The following is a 19,422-nucleotide window of genomic DNA, read 5'->3' as shown; positions in this document are numbered from 1 at the left end:
GGAACCCAGTGGGCTACAGTCCATGGGGTCACAAGAGTTAGACACGACTGAGTGACTAGACAGCAACAACAAATGTTGGCTTTGAGCAATAGGCAAAGTCTTGTGTGGGATGCGAAGGACAAGTATAGTCACATGTGCTTGGAAATCATTTGTTCTGACTCTGAGCTCAGCTTATTTCTGGTTTTTTGATTGCAGGTTTAAACAATGAAAGAACACATTATATATCAGAAGCTTTATGGAACCATTCTCATGTCAAGTTTTATCTTTCTCTTAGGTAAGGAAATGTATTCTTTTCTTTTTTTTTTTTTTTAAATTATTTTTTTATTTTTCAGTGGGTTTTGTCATACATTGATGTGAATCAGCCATAGAGTTACACGAATTCCCCATCCCGGTCTCCCATCCCACCTCCCTCTCCACCCGATTCCTCTGGATCTTCCCAGCTCAACAGGCCCGAGCACTTGACTCATGCCTCCCACCTGGGCTGGTGGTCTGTTTCACCACAGATAATATACATGCTGTTCTTTCAAAACATCCCACCCTCCCCTTCTCCCACAGAGTTCAAAAGTCTGTTCTGTACTTCTGCATCTCTTCTTCTGCCCTGCATATAGGGCCATTGTTACCATCTTTCTAAATTCCGTATATATGTGTTAGTATACTGTAATGTTCTTTATGTTTCTGGCTCACCTCACTCTGTATAATGGGCTCCAGTTTCATCCATCTCATTAGAACTGATTCAAATGAATTCTTTTTAATGGCTGAGTAATATTCCATGGTGTATATGTACCACAGCTTTCTTATCCATTCATCTGCTGATGGGCATCTAGGTTGTTTCCATGTCCTGGCTATTATAAACAGTGCTGCGATGAACATTGGGGTGCACGTGTCTCTTTCAGATCTGGATTCCTCAGTGTGTATGCCCAGAAGTGGTATTGCTGGGTCATATGGCAGTTCTATTTCCAGTTTTTTAAGAAATCTCCACACTGTTTTCCATAGTGGCTGTACTAGTTTGCATTCCCACCAACAGTGTAAGAGGGTTCCCTTTTCTCCACAGCCTCTCCAGCATTTATTGCTTGTAGACTTTTGGATAGCAGCCATCCTGACTGGCGTGTAATGGTACCTCATTGTGGTTTTGATTTGCATTTCTCTGATAATGAGTGATGTTGAGCATCTTTTCATGTGTTTGTTAGCCATCTGTATGTCTTCTTTGGAGAAATGTCTGTTTAGTTCTTTGGCCCATTTTTTGATTGGGTCATTTATTTTTCTGGAATTGAGCTGCAGGAGTTGCTTGTATATTTTTGAGATTAATCCTTTGTCTGTTTCCTCATTTGCTATTATTTTCTCCCAATCTGAGGGCTGTCTTTTCACCTTACTTATAGTTTCCTTTGTTGTGCAAAAACTTTTAAGTTTCATTAGGTCCCATTTGTTTATTTTTGCTTTTATTTCCAATATTCTGGGAGGTGGGTCATAGAAGATCTTGCTGTGATTTATGTCAGAGAGTGTTTTGCCTATGTTCTCCTCTAGGAGTTTTATAGTTTCTGGTCTTACATTTAGATCTTTAATCCATTTTGAGTTTATTTTTGTGTATGGTGTTAGAAGGTGTTCTAGTTTCATTCTTTTACAAGTGGCTGACCAGTTTTCCCAGCAGCACTTGTTAAAGAGATTGTCTTTTTTCCATTGTATATCCTTGCCTCCTTTGTCAAAGATAAGGTGTCCATAGGTTCGTGGATTTATCTCTGGGCTTTCTATTCTGTTCCATTGATCTATATTTCTGTCTTTGTGCCAGTACCATACTGTCTTGATGACTGTGGCTTTGTAGTAGAGTCTGAAGTCAGGCAGGTTGATTCCTCCAGTTCCATTCTTCTTTCTCAAGATTACTTGTGAACTCTTTCAATATCTCGTGGACAGTAGGTTATCAAAATAAAGTATTTGACAAATTGTTGGGTTGCCCCTTAACGGCTTCCTGTTGGTTCATATGGCTATAGAATAAGTTGGAGCTTCAGCAAGTGAATCCACTCACTCAGGATTACCTGTGATGGATGGAGAACTGGCCTCGAGTAGACAACAGCTTGGACTAATGCTGTCTTTGACATTTCTTAATGAAACTCTGAAATGCCATTTGGGGGCCAATCCGCACTAAACTGAAGTTTTGGTTTTACTTTTAGACTGTTTTCTTTTATGCATAATGCTTTATTTAAAGCTCCCTGAAGCATTATGATGTCATCTTCCTATCTCTTTTATTATATATAGCAACAATCATAGAATACACATGGGAAAGCTGAGGTGTGCCAAAAGCTGGTCACTGATTCGTGGTGAGGAACATGTATCTGATCCAGGAGGCCCAACCCTTGACTAGACTGTGATCAGAACAGAGATATATCCTGTCTTTATTTCTATTCTGCTGCAAATAGATGATTGAGACAGTTGAACTGCAGTAGCTGGTAATTTGGAGACTTAAGAATGAGATCGTTTTGGAAGACTGCAATGTCATCCATGTTAAGTGAATTCAGTAAGATAACATTGCTCATTTAGCACATCAGTCTTTAGCTAAAAGGCCATACATGCCAATGAGTGGCAATTCCTTGATGAAATATACTTCGGGTTTAATTGGAATGGCCCTCAGATTTGAGAGCCAATCTTCTGGAAAAATACCAAATCATCGTTACCATCAGCAACAAACACTGACTGTGTGCAGGGCCTGATGGGAAACTCTGTTTCTTATAATGAAGCTTGAAATTGGATCTAGGGGTCACAGTGACAACTCGGTCGCCTGGCCTTGACTGCTTGCTAAGATGTTGATTTATCTTTTTCCAGTTTCCTCAAAGGCAGGATGTTTGTCTTGTTTCTTTATCCAAAGTATCCAGCATAGGTCTTGACACACAGCTGAGGCAATCAGTACATATTTGTTGATTTAATAAATTAATGCAGTTTGAAATTATAAAACTTTGAACCCCTGTATGGTGGTGGTGTGTGTGACACAAACTCTAAGTGGATTTTGTGTGTGTGGTGGGTAGAGAGGGATCTAGGAATAGAGGGACCTAAAAGTCTTTAGTGAAGTCATGGAAGAAAAAGTTGAAGATTAGAATGGGTTTTGTGAGGAATGTCATTAATCAATGAAAATTACAATAGATGTATTGATTTTAAACCTTCAAATTCATGAATCAAGACAATGTTTCTCTAGAAACATCCCACCCTCGCCTTCTCCCACAGAGTCCAAAATTGTGTTCTGTACATCTGTGTCTCTTTTTCTGTTTTGCATATAGGGTTATCGTTACCATCTTTCTAAATTCTATATGTATGTGTTAGTATACTGTATTGGTCTTTATCTTTCTGGCTTACTTCACTCTGTATAATGGGCTCCAGTTTCATCCATCTCATCAGAACTGATTCAAATGAATTCTTTTTAATGGCTGAGTAATATTCCATGGTGTATATGTACCATAGCTTCCTTATCCATTCTTCTGCTGATGGGCGTCTAGGTTGCTTCCATGTCCTGGCTATTATAAACAGTGCTGCGATGGACATTGGGGTACACATGTCTCTTTCAAATCTGGTTTCCTCGGTGTGTATGCCAAGAAGTGGGATTGCTGGGTCATATGGCAGTTCTATTTCCAGTTTTTTAAGAAATCTCCACACTGTTCTCCATAGCACCTGTACTAGTTTGCATTCCCACCAACAGTATAAGAGGGTTCCATTTTCTCCACAGCCTCTCCAGCATTTATTGCTTGTAGACTTTTGGATAGCAGCCATCCTGACTGGCGTGTAATGGTACCTCAAACATGTATATTATCTAAGGTGAAACAGATCACCAGCCCAGGTTGGATACATGAGACAAGCGCTCGGGCCTGGTGCACTGGGAAGACCCAGAGGGATCGGGTAGAGAGGGAGGTGGGAGGGGGGATCGGGATGGGGAATACATGTAAATCCAAGGCTGATTCATGTCAATGTATGACTAAAACCACTACAATATAAAAAGAAAGACAATGTTTCTTTTAGGTTATCCAACAATTAGTTTTCATTGTCCTTCAATTGGTGAGAAATTCATCATTTTTTCCTGGGGAAAAAATCTGTTCTTGAAACAGTGGTGTAACTCAGGTTCATTCCCCATCGGACTTCAGATGAGTCTCCATCTTCCCGACTGTGAGGGTCTTCGTGGGAGACAGGGTGAGGTCAAGCCTAGATGGGGCAGAAGGTGATTCAGATGCCAACACTGGATGAGGCCAGAGTATGGAGGAAAATCACATCCATGGAGAGAATATCAAGGGTCAAGAAGAAGAAATCAAATCTGTCATAAGCCCTAAAGGGTGAGAGCAGTGCCAGCAAGGAGGGAGTGAAGATTGAGGTCAGGAACCGAATGGCTGCAGAATGGAGGGGAAAGGGGAAAGAGAAGGGAAAGAATAACGTATAAATTACTGCTGGGCTCCCTGCTTTTTAAAAACAATTTTTTATTTTTTTAAAATTGGAGTACAATTGCTTTCCCATGTTGTATTAGCTTGTGCTGTACAACGAAGTGAATCTGCCATAAGTGTACATGTATCCCCTCCCTCCTGAACCTCCCTCCCACCATCCCCCATCCCACCCTTCTAGGCCATCACAGCTGAGCTCCCTGTGCTGTCCAGCTGTTTCCCACTAGCTATCTATTTTCAGGGCAGGAATAGAGACACAGACATAGGGAATGGACTTGTCGGTCCCAGCTTTTACTTTTGCTCTTTGATAGCCTGTTCTCAACAGAGCAATCAGAGAAAGCCTTTAAAGTACTAAATCAGTCACTCTTTAACTCAAAACTTGTCAGTCCATCTCCATCACAATTAGGATACTCTTGTAATTAGCCCTAAAGAGCGCTGCATGGTCTGGTTTCCCAGTGCCTCTTGGGCCTCATTTCCTACCACACTTCCTCTCTCTCACTCCAGACACACCTTCCTAGTCCTCGAGTGTGGCCAGCACAGTCCCATCTCAAGGCCTTTGCACATACTATTACCCGTGTCTGGGTCGCTCTTACTTCACATCTTTGTAACCCTAGCTCTTTTTCATCTCCTAGGACTAATGTGACTCTTCTTCAGAGAGGTCATCCTTAACTGTCTGATTGAGTGTAGGCATTCCTGATCCACCCTCCCCCACTTTCTAGCTCATCAGCCTTTTAGTTTCCTTCAGAGCACAGTTTAGAGTTCGTAATTCTCTTGTTGAGTGATTGTCTCTCTCTCTCTGGAATGTTAAGGCCAGGGACTTGGTGTGGACAATGTGTTCACTCTATCACTGTATTCCAACACTGCCACATAATCAGGGCTCAATGACCATCATTGTTGAGTAAATGAATGTTTCAGGATGCTTCTGGCTTTATGAATAAGAATATCTATTTTGTTGAGTGAGACTGGGCCTTGGATGCAAGATTTGAAGGGACAATCTCATTACCTTTGTGAAGGTGATTCCTCTGCCTCTTGGCAAGCCACATACATGGTCTGGAGGAGAGGCCATGTTGGATAACTCTGTGACTGGACTGGTGAGAGAAATGAGGCTCAAAGTTGGATGCTTCTATATATGGAAGCTCTGTTTTTTTCATTTTTGTTTTTACATTTGTAGGGGGCAAATTTATTCATTGATGGTAGGAAATTTTTTTCTATATGTAAAGTTCCAGGTTAGTATACCATCTGTTTTAATTAGTTAAAATTTATTGAAGTATAATTGATTTACAATATTATATTAGTTTCAGCTGTACAGCATAGTGACAATATTTTTACAGATTATAATCCATTAAGAGTTATTACAAGATAATGACTAGAATTGCCTGTGCTATATAATATATCCTTGTAGCTTATTTTGTACATAATAATGTGTAATTAACACCCTACTCCTATATTATCCCTTCCTCTACTGCTTGTCTATTTCCTATATCTATGAGTCTGTTTTGCACATACATTCACTTGTGTTACTTTTTAGAGTCCATGTATAAATGATATCATACTGTATCTCTCTCTGTCTGACTTATTTCACTAAACATAATATTCTCTAGGTCCATCTGAGTTGCTGCAAGTGGCTGAATTTCATTCTTTTTATGGATGCATAATATTCCATTGTGTGTATATGAGTGTTTATGTATACATCTTTTTAAAAATGTTAATACTTATATAAAATATTATTGTCAATAATATCAAAATATTAGTAATACCAACATTGTCAGGATACCTTTGCCTTATTAAACTATATCAGTATTAAGGTTCAGTTTGGAAATAGTACCATAAGTACCACATCTTCTTTATCTGTTCATCTGTCAGTGGACACTTAGGTTCCTTTCATATTTTGGCTATGTGAATAGTGCTACTTTGATCACTGGGTGCATGTATCTTTTCTAATCAGTGTTTTCATTTTTTCCAAACATATACCAGATGGTGGAATTGCTGGGTCATATGGTAACTCTATTTTTAGTTTTTTGAGGAGCTCCACACTGTTTTCCATAGCGACTGCACCAATTTGCAATCTCATAAACAGTGTACAAGGGTTTATTTAAAGAATAGTTGGTTGCTCACAAGACCAGAGGGAAGTATAGGCAGTAGATGGCAGTAGCCATCATCATGTGGATGGTTGTCTACATGATGGCCACAGTGATGTGGGTCATGGAGCTCCCCAGTATCAAGCATGTATCTACTATATCTACTTAGACAGCCAAGGCTGGGCTACTAAATTTTTCAATGCTCTTGGATATTCTTTTGCAAAGATTTGTGTACTGAGAGCCAGAAGAGCCCTTTTATGAGTAATGACATTTCCTTCATTGAGGCAGGCATGGTACACCCTTGGCAGAATATTCACCTTCAGAATTCACAGATTCTTTATAGGATTGGTACAACCAACGACTCTGGGGAACCCCTTCCCTCAAATCAGCTCTGATTCCTGCCCCTCCTTGGACAGGAGGTATTGCCAGGTGGTTAGCTGGGCTTTGAACCTTATACAGTATTATGAGTTGAATTGTATCTCTCCCACAATTCATATGTTGAAGTCTTAACCCTCAGCACCTGAGAATGTGACCATGTTTGGAAATAGGGTCATTATAAACGTAATTAGTACATTATTAAAAAGATGAAGTTATACTGTAGTAGTACGGACCCCTAATCCAATATGACTGGTGGTCCTTATACAAAGGGGACATTTGGACACAGACAGGCACACAAGGAGAAAGCCATGGGAGGATAAAGGCAGAAATTAGGGTGATGCAGCAGAAGCCATGGAACACCCCACATTGCCAGTAAACCACCAGAAACTAGGAGAGAGGCCAGGAACAGATTTTTCCCTCAGGGGCCTCAGAAGGAAATGACCCTGCCTACACTTTGACCTCAGACTTCTAGCCTCTGGAACTGTGAGACAATACATTTCTGTTGTTTATGGTACTTTGCTTACAGCTCCCTGGCAACTTATTCCACTCAGACACTCGGTCAGGGTCTCTGGATCAGAACTCTTGCGTAAAGTAGAGGAAAGCAAGTTTTTTTATGGGGGATAAACAGTGACCAGGTCATGCCCACAGTGCCTAGCCAGGAAGGAACCCCATTTGTTCACTCCTCCTAAGATGGTGCAGAGCAGTGTTCCCTGAAATCTCAGTCCCCTAACCTTAGAAACACTTGAACAGTTCAAGGAGAATCTTTACCAAGAGAGGACAGGAAAGCAAGTATAGAATATATCTGATGATTACTAATCCTGTCTTCAGAAAACAAAGGGACTTTGCTGAAAAAAATCATTCTGATTATCTACCTCTTAGGGTTCTAATTTTTTTGTGTGTGGCCACATGGCATGTAGGATCCTGTTCCTCAACGCAGGATCTAACCCGTGCCCCCTGCAGTGGAAGTGTGGATTCTCAATCACTGGACCACCAGGAAAGTCCCTAGAATTTTTATTCACTGACTTTTACTTATTTTATTTTTTAAAATTTGTCTGTCTATCTATCATCTATTTATTTTTGGCTGTGCTACTTGCAGGACCTTAGTTCCTCGACCAGGGATTAAACCTGGGTCACAGCAGTGACAGCGCCAAGTCCTAACCACTGGTCTGCCAAGGAATTCCCTCACTGACTTTTACAATGAATGTGTTTGTTACTTTTGGGGTCTGATAGGGAGAGTGAACTCTCTCCTGATATTTTGCCAAAGATTTTCTAAAACAGAGGGCAGGGCACACAAGTTCAGTTTATAGTTCAGAATTTGTCATCCTATGCCGGATGCTTCACCCACATCGCTGATAACTTTTGCACAGTGGACAGCCCTCCATCTACCCACTTGTTAGCTTCCAACTCAGTGCCCTAATACAGGGCACAACCATTATATTCAGTATATAGCAATAAAGGACCTACTATGTGCCAATCGTTATGCTGGGCACTGGAAACTGGCAGTAGGGGCCAAGGCTCCAGTTATACCACTGCTCTGAAAATCAGATAATAAAAAGCAGGAGCATTCTGGGGGAAACTGGCATTGTTTAGAGCTCAGTGAATTAAATTCTGCTTAAAAATTGCTTAAACTTGGCATCATCAGACCAAGCTTTGGAATTTAGCAAAAAGCAAAATTACATACTGAATAACTATTGTGGCAAGAATATTATTTTCCCTCAGGCTCTGCTAGAGAAAGACCTGGGACATGATCTTGCTATATCAATCTGCTAGAGAGTTTAAAAATGGTAGCTGATAGATAAAGACATCCTGAGAAAAGAAAATACAGATCAATATCCCATATGAATTTTGATGCAAAAATTCTTTTTTTAATTAATTAGTTTATTTTAATTGGAGTCTAATTACTTTACAGTATTGTAGTGGTTTTTGCCATACATTGACATGAATCAGCCATGGGTGTACATGTGTTCCCCATCCTGAACCCCCCTCCCACCTCCCTCTCCATCCCATCCCTCAGGGTCATCCCAGTGCTCCGGCCCTGAGCACCCTGTCTCAGATACAAAAATTCTTAACAAAATACTAACAGACAAAATCCAATTGCATATTAAGAGGATTATCTACCCTGACAAGTGGAATTTATGTCAGGAATGCAAAGGTGGTTCAACATATAAAATTAACATATCAGTACAATACACTGCATGAATAGATTGAAGGGAAAAGACATATGATCATATTAATTGATGTAGAAAAAGTATTTGACAAAATCCAACACCCTTTCATGATAAAAGCATTCAACACACTAGAAATAGGACATAACTTCCTCAACTTGTAAAGAGCATCTATGAAAACCCCATAGTGAACATAATTTTTAATGGTGAAAAACTGAAAGCTTTTCCTTTAGATGAGGAACAATACTAGAATATCCATTTTCACCACTTCTATTCAATATTATTCTGGAAGTTCTAGTCAAAGCAATTGGGCAAGAAAAAGAAACAAGACATCCAAACTGGAAAGAAAAAGTAAAACTATATTCACAGATAATATAATCTTACATAAAGAACATCCTCAGGAATAAAAAAAAAAGGATATTTAAGTTAGCAAAGATACTCAGCAAAGTTGCAGGATACAATATCAACATACAAAAATTAGTGATATTTCTATGCACCAGCAATGAGCATCTGAAATGAAATTAGGAAAACAATTTTGTTTACAATACTATCTAAAAGAATAAAATGCCTAGGAATAAATTTAACCAAGTAAGTGAAAGATTTCTACACTTAAACCACAAACACTGCTAAAATAAAGAAGACCTAAATAAATGGAAAAGCTCCCATGTTTATAGATTTAATATTAAGATAGCATATACCCCAAAGAGATCTCTAGATTCAATGCAAACCCTATCAAAATTCCAATGCTCTTTTTTTTTTTACAAATATGGAATAACAGATCCCACAATTCATATGGAGTTGCAAGGAGCACTGAATAGGCAACACACCCTTGAAAAAGAACAAAATTAGAAGACTCATACCTCCTGATTTAAAAGCTTACTACAAAGCTACAATGATCAAAACAATACCTTATTGGCATAAGGATAGACATGGATTAATGGAACAGAATTAGAGTCCAGAAAGAAACCCATACACATCTGGTCAATTAATTACTTTTTCCTCATTGAGAGGTCTCAAGGGTACCAAGACCATTCAATGAGGAAAAGTAATCTTCAACAAAAAGTGATGGGAAAACTGGATATACAAACATATATCCATTGTATACATAAAAATACATGTAAACACAGGTAAAAGAATAAAGTTCATACCATATACAAAAATTAACATGGATGAAAGAGCTAAATATAAGAACTACAACTATAAAATTTTTATTAGAAAGCATAGAGGTAAATCATCATGACCTTGTAGTAGATTTGACAGTAGATTTTTAGAAATGACACCAAAAGAACAAGAACAAAAGAAAAATAGGTAAATTATACTTCATCAAAATTAAAATCTTTAGTGCATCAAAAGACATTATCAAGAAAGTTAAAAGACAGCCCACAGGGACTTCCCTGGCAGTTAAGTGGTTGCTGTGCTGTGTTCAGTTGCCCAGTTGTATTTGACTCTTGGCAATCCCATGGACTGTAGCCTTCCAGGCTTCTCTATCCATGGAAATTTCCAGGCAAGAATACTGGAGTGGGTTGCCACGTCCTCCTCCAGGGGATCTTCCTAACCCAGGAACCAAACCTGCATCTCTTGCATCTCCTGCATTGGCAGGCAGATTTTTTACCTCTAGCACCACGCGGGAAGCCCCTGGCAGTTCTGTGGTTAGGACTCTGCAATTTTGTTGCAGGGGACATGAGTTCTATCCCTAGTTGGGGAACTAAGATCCTACATGCTCCATGGCATGGCCAAAAAAGAAAAGAAGAAGAAAAAAAGAGCCTACAGAAGGGGAAATATATGCAGGTCATCTATTTCAACATATTTCATAAGGTCCTAGTACACAGAATACATTAAGAGTGCTTATAACTCAACAACAAAAAGACAACCCATTTTTAAAAATGGGCAATGGACTTCAATAGACTTTTCGCCAAAGAAGATATGTAAATAGCCAACAAACACATGAAAAGATGGTCAATATCATTAGTCGTTGCTGCTGCTGTTGCTGTTGCTACTCCTGCTAAGTCACTTCAGTCGCGTCCGACTCTATGCGACCCCATAGACGGCAACCCACCAGGCTCCCCCGTCCCTGGGATTCTCTAGGCAAGAACATTGGAGGGGGTTGTCATTTCCTTCTCCAATGCATGAAAGTGAAAAGTGAAAGTGAAGTCGCTCAGTCGCGTCCAACTCTTAGTGACCCCATGGACTGCAGCCCACCAGGCTCCTCCATTCAAGGGATTTTCCAGGCAAGAGTACTGGAGTGGGGTGCCATTATCTTCTTCGCATTAGTCGTTAGGGAAATGCAAATCAAACTCACAATGAGATGCCACTCACACGTGTCGGATGGCTATAATATTTTTTAAACCCCAGAAAACAATGGTTGGCAAGGAGGTAAAGTTGGAACCCTCATAGATTGCCGGTGGAAAACAGTTTGGCTGTTACTCAGTAAGTTAAACATAAAATTACTATATGACCCACTCCTAGGTATATGCACAAAAGCAATGAAAACATGTTCAAGCACAACAAATAGCATGAAAGTTCATAGCAGCACTATTCATAATAGCCAAAAGGTAGAAACAACCCAAATATCCATTAATAGATTTTTTTTATGTCTGATATCATTTATTTGTTACTCTTAGAACATCTCATTTTTGACTGGACTCACACTTAGAAGTAGAAGCTCTCAGAGAGGACAGCCTCCGTCTCTTGGCAGTCTGTTCCTGCCGTTTTTCTTTGGCCTCCTTCGTTCTTTTGGCCGAAAGTTTAGTATATTCTGCAGCCTCTTCTTTGTTTTTCTTAGTACGCTGTTTCTTCAGAGCAATACGCCGGCGTTTGTGTTGCAGAACTCGTGGAATCACGAGATGCTGAATCTTGGGTGCTTTAGGTTTCTTATCATCTTTGTTTAGGGGCTTTCACACAACATACTGGCGGACATCATCTTCTTTAGAGAGACTGAAAAGTTTGCGGATTCTGCTAGCTCTTTTGGGACCCAGGCGACGAGGCACTGTAGTATCAGTGAGTCCAGGAATATCCTTCTCCCCTTTTTTCACGATGACCAAATTGAGAACACTCAGATTGGCATCCACAATGCAACCCCGTACAGATTTGCACTTTGTCTCTCCAGTCCTCCTTGGTCTGTAACAGGAATATCCCTTACTCAGTAGCAGGCGAACTCGGCCATGGGTCAAGACACCCTGCTTCATGGGGAAACCCTGCTTATCGTTCCCGCCACTGATTCGGAACACGTAACCCTTCCATTCTTCACCCAGAAAGTCAGCAGCAACTTCCGTGGCCATACGCTTCTTGTAGAAGGTACGAAGTTTTCGTTCATCGTCCACTTCAATGAGCTTCTGGCAGCCAGTGGCCGGGAAAGAGATGCTCAGCTTCATTCTGAAGCATCCAACAGGCTCCGAGGCGCCACGAAAAAGAGACCCAACTTCTGCCTAGCCTAGGTCACATAGGCTCTTCCAGTTCTCACGAGATGTGCAGACGCCCCATTAATAGATAAATTTTTAAAATGTGGTATACCCATGCAATGGAATATTATTCAGCCATATAAAAGAATGAAGTACTGACACATGCTATGATATGGATGAACCTTTAAGACATTATGCTAAGTGAAATAAGTCAGACACAAAAAGCCACATTGCATGATTTCATTTGTATGAACTGTCTAGAATAAGCAAATCCACAGAGACAGAAAGCAGATTAGTGGTTGCCAGGGGCCAAGCTGAGGAGAGTGACTACTTAACTGGTACAGGGTTTCCTTTGGGAGTGATGAAAATGTTCTGGAAATAGATAATAGAGGTGTTTGTACACCATTGTGAATGTATTAAATGTCACTGAATTGTACACTTTAAAATGAGTAAAATGGTGAATTTTATGTTATATGTGTTTTATCAAAACAAATACAATGGTGCCTGGTACTCCTGGTGGCTGTAACTTTGTCACTGAAATGAGGTTTATGATAGGGTTTTCCTAACATGGAGAACACATATGTCATAATGTTAAGTGAGGAAAGTTGGGCACCACATTTTTCACACAATATGTTCTCAGTAACAAAGAAACAAGCAAAAACCATGTATGAAACAAAGTAAATATTGTAAAATGTTTACAGTGGTTGTCTCTGGGTGGTGGGACTCTCGCTGACTTTGTTATCTTTTTACTTTCTAATACTTCCCATTTTTTTCTTTTAAAAAGCATGTACAGTATCACTTTTATAATGGAAAAAACACTTCTTTTTCTAAAGTGGGAGAAACAATAAATGTAATTTAAAATAAAAGGAAACAGAGGGTAGAGGCGAAGAGACACAGAGGAGCCAAATCAAGAGAGAACACACTTCAGGGGAGCAATCATGCAATTTGAACTTGAAAATTGCCAGGGAACAGATGGCAGCATCCAAGCAGACATCTGCAGTGGATAGTTTAATCATATGCAAAGACACAAGTGGCTTTGAAGCAGGCACTGGAGAGGCCCAGCAGAGAATACTGGTTGGCTGGCCAAACAGAAGGACAAAGCTCCTGTCCCACCTCATCAGAGCCCAGCCTCCTTGGAAACCTACTTGGGGCGTGGAGGCTGCAGAAAGGGCTCAGTGTGGATGTGCTTGCATGTGTGAGGGCATGAAACAGCTGGTGGGAGAGGAGACCTCTCATGATAACAATGACAAACAGGGCAGCTGAAATTTACATGGGGCTTTACAGTTTATCAACTTTCTCACATATGTGACTGAAGCGTTAGTTATTGCTTGAACTTGTTACTTATTGCATCTACTTTCTCTTTTTTTCATTTATTTTTATTAGTTGGAGACTAATTGCTTTACAATATTGTAGTGGTTTTTGCCATACATTGACATGAATCAGCCATGGATTTACATGTGTTCCCCATCCTGATCCCCCCTCCCACCTCCCTCCCCATCCCATCCCTCTGGGTCTTCCCAGTGCATCAGCCCTGAGCACTTGTCTCATGCATCCAACCTGGGCTGGTGATCTGTTTCACCCTTGATAGTATACTTTTTTCAGTGCTGTTCTCTCAGAACATCCCACCCTCGCCTTCTCCCACAGAGTCCAAAAGTCTGTTCTGTACATCCGTGTCTCTTTTTCTGTCCTGCATATGGGATTATCGTTATCATCTTTTTAAATTCCATATATATGTGTTAGTATACTGTTTTTCTTTCTGTTTTTCTTTCTGGCTTACTTCACTCTGTATAATGGGCTCCAGTTTCATCCATCTCGTTAGAACTGATTCAAATGAATTCTTTTTAATGGCTGAGTAATATTCCATGGTGTATATGTACCATAGCTTCCTTATCCATTCGTCTGCTGATGGGCATCTAGGTTGCTTCCATGTCCTGGCTATTATAAACAGTGCTGCGATGAACATTGGGGTGCACGTATCTCTTTCAGATCTAGTTTCCTCGGTGTGTATGCCCAGCAGTGGGATTGCTGGGTCATATGGCAGTTCTATTTCCAGTTTTTTAAGGAATCTCCATGTTGGCTGTACTAGTTTGCATTCCCATAGTGGCTGTACTAGTTTGCATTCCCACCAACAGTGTAAGAGGGTTCCCTTTTCTCCACAGCCTCTCGAGCATTTATTGCTTGTAGACTTTTGGATAGCAGCCATCCTGACTGGCATGTAATGGTACCTCATTGTGGTTTTGTGCATCTACTTTCATAACATCCCTCCAAGGTAGGTCATTATTCCTCCTGTTTTACCATGGAGGAACGAGACATAGAGAAGTGATGTTAGTTTATTTAACATTCATATAGTGCTCACTATGTGCCAGATACTGTCTTAAAAGCTTTCACATGGGAGAGGGATAAATTAGGAATTTAGGATTAACATGTACACACTATATACACACTATTATATGCAGCATAGATAACCATATAGCACAGGGAATTATATTCAATGTCTTATAATAATCTATAATGGAAAAAATCTGGAAAAGAATGTGTGTGTGTGTATTCAGTTCTATATATATATGTATCTGAATCCCTTTGCTGTGCACCTGAAGCTAAACAACATTGTAAATCAACTATAATTTAGTAAGACATTTTAAAATATTTGAATGCTTTTACCTGCATTCATTTCCCATGTTCATGCAGCTAGGGAAGGGTTAAAACTGGGGCTTGAATCTGGCCTTTATGGATTTCACTATACCACATTTCTGCTCAAAGTAGCCCAGACGGTAAAGATTCTGCCTGCAATACAGGAGACCTGGCTTCGATCCCTGGGTTGGGAAGATCCCCTGGAAAAGGAAATGGCAATCCACTCCAGTATTGTGGACTGGAGAATTCCATGGACAGAGGAGCCTTGCAGGCTACAGTACATGGGGACACAAAGAGTCGGACATGACTGAGTGACTAACACACATGCACAAGCAGAAGTTACCTCTATCTGCAGAACCCCAAGTATGGCCACAAGTGGTTTCTATCTATCTATCATTTATCCACACATCCATCTTTTTTCTGATTAGAAATGTAATGCCTTATTTATAAAGATCGCAAACACTGAAATAAATAACAGAGAAAGTAAAAATCCCCCTAAACCCTCAAACCTAAAGATACTCATTCTTATCTGTTTGGTATATATTCTTTCAGATTTTTTCTAGTGTTTGCCAGCACACACAGTTTTCTCTTATTTTTAAAATAGGATCTGGCACATAGATAATACTTTCCGCCATTTATGTAACTCCCATTTCACATAATAGTAAACTTTGGAAATCTCTCCACGACTCTATACATCTACTTTGTTTTATGACTCCATTGTATACAGATGATGATTAACTAGTCACTTTTTGGTAGACATAGAGATTTTCCTATTTTTTTTCTCAATTACAAACAATGCTGCAATAAATATCCTTGTTCAGTTCAGTTCAGTTCAGTCACTCAGTCATGTCCAACTCTTAGCGACCCCATGGACTGCAGCACACCAAGCCTCCCTGTCCATCACCAACTCCCGGAGTTAACACAAACTCATGTCCATTGAGTCAGTGATGCCATTCAACGATCTCATCCTCTGTTGTCCCCTTCTCCTCCCACCTTCAATCTTTCCCAGCATCAGGGTCTTTTCAAATGAGTCAGTTCTTCCCATTAGGTGGCCAAAGTACTGGAGTTTGAGCTTCAGCATCAGTCTTTCCAATGAATATTCAGGACTGATTTCCTTTAGGATGGACTGGTTGGATCTCCTTACAGTCCAGGGGACTCTCAAGAGTCTTTTCCAACACCACAGTTCAAAAGCATCAATTCTTTGGCATTCAGCTTTCTTTATGGTCCAACTCTCACATCCATACACAACTACTGGAAAAACCATAGCCTTGACTAGACAGACCTTTGTTGGCAAAGTAATGTTCCTGCTTTTTAATATGCTGTCTAGATTGGTCATAGCTTTTCTTCCAAGGAGCAAGAGTCTTCTAATTTCATGGCTGCAGTCACCATCTGCAATGATTTTGGAGCTCCCCAAAATAAAATCTGTCACTGTTTCCATTGTTTCCCCATCTCTTTGCCATGAAGTGATGGGACCAGATGCCATGATCCTAGTTTTCTCAGACCATGTTGAGTTTTAAGCCAACTTTTTCACTCTCCTCTTTCACTTTTATCAAGAGGCTCTTTAGTTCTTCTTCACTTTCTGCCATAAGGGTGATGTCATTTGCATATCTGAGGTTATTGATATTTCTCCTGGCAATCTTGATTCCAGCTTGTTCTTCAGCCAGCCCAACGTTTCTCATGATGTACTCTGCATAGAAGTTGAATAAACAGGATGACAATATACAGCCTTGATGTACTCCTTTCCCGATTTGGAACCAGTCTGTTGTTCCATGTCCAATTCTAACTGTTGCTTCTTAAACTGCATACAGATTTCTCAAGAGGCGGGTCAGCTGGTCTGGTGTTCCCATCTCTTGAAGAATTTTTCACAGTTTATTGTGATCCACACAGTCAAAGGCTTTGGCATAGTCAATAAAGCAGAAGTTTTTCTGGAACTCTCTTGCTTTTTCGATGATCCAACGGATATTGGCGATTTGATCTCTGGTTCCTCTGCCTTTTCTAAATCCAGCTTGAACATCTGGAAGTTCATGGTTCACATACTGTTGAAGCCTGGCTTGGAGAATTTTGAGCATTATTTTGCTAACATATGAGATGAGTGCAATCGTGCAGTCGTTTGAGCATTCTTTGGCACTGCTTTTCTTTGGGATTGGAATGAAAACTGACCTTTTCCAGCCCTGTGGCCATACCTGAGTTTTCCAGAGTTGCTGGCACATTGAGTGCAGTACTTTCACAGTATCATCTTTTAGGATTTGAAATAGCTCCACTGGAATTTCATCACCTCCACTAACTTTGTTCATAGTGATGCTTCTTAAAGTCCACTTGACTTCGCATTCCTGGATGTCTGGCTCTAGGTGAGTGATCACACCATCGTGATTATCTGGGTCATGAAGACCTTTTTTGTATAGTTCTTCTGTGTATTCTTTCCACCTCTTCTTAATATCTTCTGCTTCTGTTAGGTCCATACCATTTCTGTCCTTTATTCTGTCCTTCATAGATCCTGCCAAATTGCCTGCCGAAAGACTGGACCAATGCACATGTCCTTCAGTAATGTTTGAGAACACACATCATCTCACTTAATCCTCAGTCAATCTTGTAAGGCTGATAGGTAGGAGACGTATTTGGTGGTGACCCTGGGTTGTGCATTCATGCAACTTTGTGGCCCTAAATTCCCATTTTACTGAAGCAAACATTGACACATTGGGAGATTAGGTTACTTGCTCAAAGTGACCTACCTGAAGAGAGTCAGAGCTGGGATTCCAACCCAGGTCGTCTGAGTCCAAAGTCAGTGGTAACCAGGTCCATGGCCATCTTGAGCCTCTTAAAGCTGCTGCAGCCCTCTTAGTGAAGAAATGGTAGGAGGGAATCAGGTTGCACTCCGGGCAGTGCCACTGCACCCCTCCTGAATGCAAACAGAAGCCCTGCAGCTCCAGTGTTGTCCATCCTTCAGGCCCCTGTCAGTGCCTCAGTGAGAAGCCATCTCCAGAGGCAGAATAAATCAGGTAATTTGGATCAGCGAAAGGCATTGGAGAAATAAATTGCTGTTGCAATGTGAATATAATAAGGCAGTTAGGTAGATGGAAATGGTCATCTTTTGATTGTATGAGTGAGTATTATGTGCAGCAAATTTTAAGTCCATACTGCCTTTTCCTGGCCTCTCCCCACCACTAGCCGCACACTTCTAACTGCCTCCTCCCCCAGATTGTTCAGTTGGTGTGTGCTGTGGCCTCTGGGAACACTAATCTAACTTTTCATTCTATCCCAGGCTAAATATAATTAGGAAGAAGCTCTTCTGCCAAAATAAAGTCACATGTCAAATAGAGGTGATTTTTTTTTATATCTACTCTTTCAGCTTATGTGCACCAGTATTGACTCATAATAGTCTTGTACAATCTGGATTTTACTCTATGGCTAAGGAAGATGTTAAAATTGATTTTTTTTTGCTACTGAAATTTCATTTGTTTTCTCTTTTCCCTTCCCCCAAATGTGAACAGATGCACTCTCACTAAAAGGAAAAAGGCTGGATTTTTATGGCAAAGCTGACACATATGTAAGCCTGACCAACAATATTCCTGGACTAAGTCAATTCACAGTAGGCCTTGACCTGCGATTTGTGAGTGTCAAATCAAGTGATTGTATGGCTTTCTCCTACATTACTAATAATACTTTCCTGGGTAGAGAAGACATAGAACTTGAACTCTCGGGAGATCATCAGCAGCTAATCATGTACAAATTTGGCAAGACCTTTCACATCTGTTACCACCTGATTCCATTTCAGTGGCACACAGTATGGTTGGTATGGAGTGGTGTGAAAGGCAGATTAGAGCTCTTCCTGAATAAGAAAAGGATACTGATAATTATGGATCAACCACAAAACCTAGCGCCTAATAGGACTCTGGTTCTAGGACATTTTCTCAAGAAAGGCAATGACCAGGTTCAAGGCCTGGTTCCTAGGTTCACCAGCAGCTTGTGCTACTTTCAACTCTGGGACCACATCCTGGGAAATGAAGAGTTTATGAAGTGTCTGAACAGAAATGTGTTTAGTTGGGAAAAAGATGTTTGACTCGTCAACAAGATCATTCCAACTATTGATGTGAAACTGAACTGCTGTGAGTAACTGATGAATTGTCTTTCTTAGCAAAGGTAGTGATGGTACAGAACTCTTCTGTTCACTACTCTAAACAACCCACTCCTAGGCTCAGGTTCTGTCTTCCTCAGAGGGGCCTAAGGTTGCCCCAGTTTTGTCATTTTTCTTTTAACTTAAAGCAAATATTATTTTCTGTTTTGTATTTTGATATGATTTCAAATTTACAGAAAAATCGCAAGTATAGGACAAAAAATTTCTATATATTCTCTACCCAGCTTCACTGACTGC

At 40.3% G+C, this 19,422-nt stretch overlaps 1 protein-coding gene and 1 pseudogene across 1 annotated transcript in view; one reads left to right on the top strand and one right to left on the bottom strand.

The window, feature by feature from the left end:
* Positions 1-204: 204 nt before the first annotated feature.
* The window catches only part of ADGRG4 (adhesion G protein-coupled receptor G4), a 106,302-nt gene continuing 87,084 nt past the window's right edge, over positions 205-19,422 (top strand). The window contains 2 exon segments of the mRNA XM_065916860.1: positions 205-274; positions 18,542-19,156. Coding sequence (XP_065772932.1) covers positions 205-274; positions 18,542-19,156 — 685 coding nt within the window.
* On the bottom strand, positions 11,633-12,395 carry LOC136153982 (small ribosomal subunit protein eS6 pseudogene; annotated as a pseudogene).

This window comes from Muntiacus reevesi, chromosome X (genome assembly GCF_963930625.1).
Source record: "Muntiacus reevesi chromosome X, mMunRee1.1, whole genome shotgun sequence".
Classification (NCBI taxonomy): Eukaryota; Metazoa; Chordata; class Mammalia; order Artiodactyla; family Cervidae; genus Muntiacus; species Muntiacus reevesi.
Note: the sequence above shows the minus strand (reverse complement) of the source record. Positions and strands in the feature narration are given on the sequence as shown.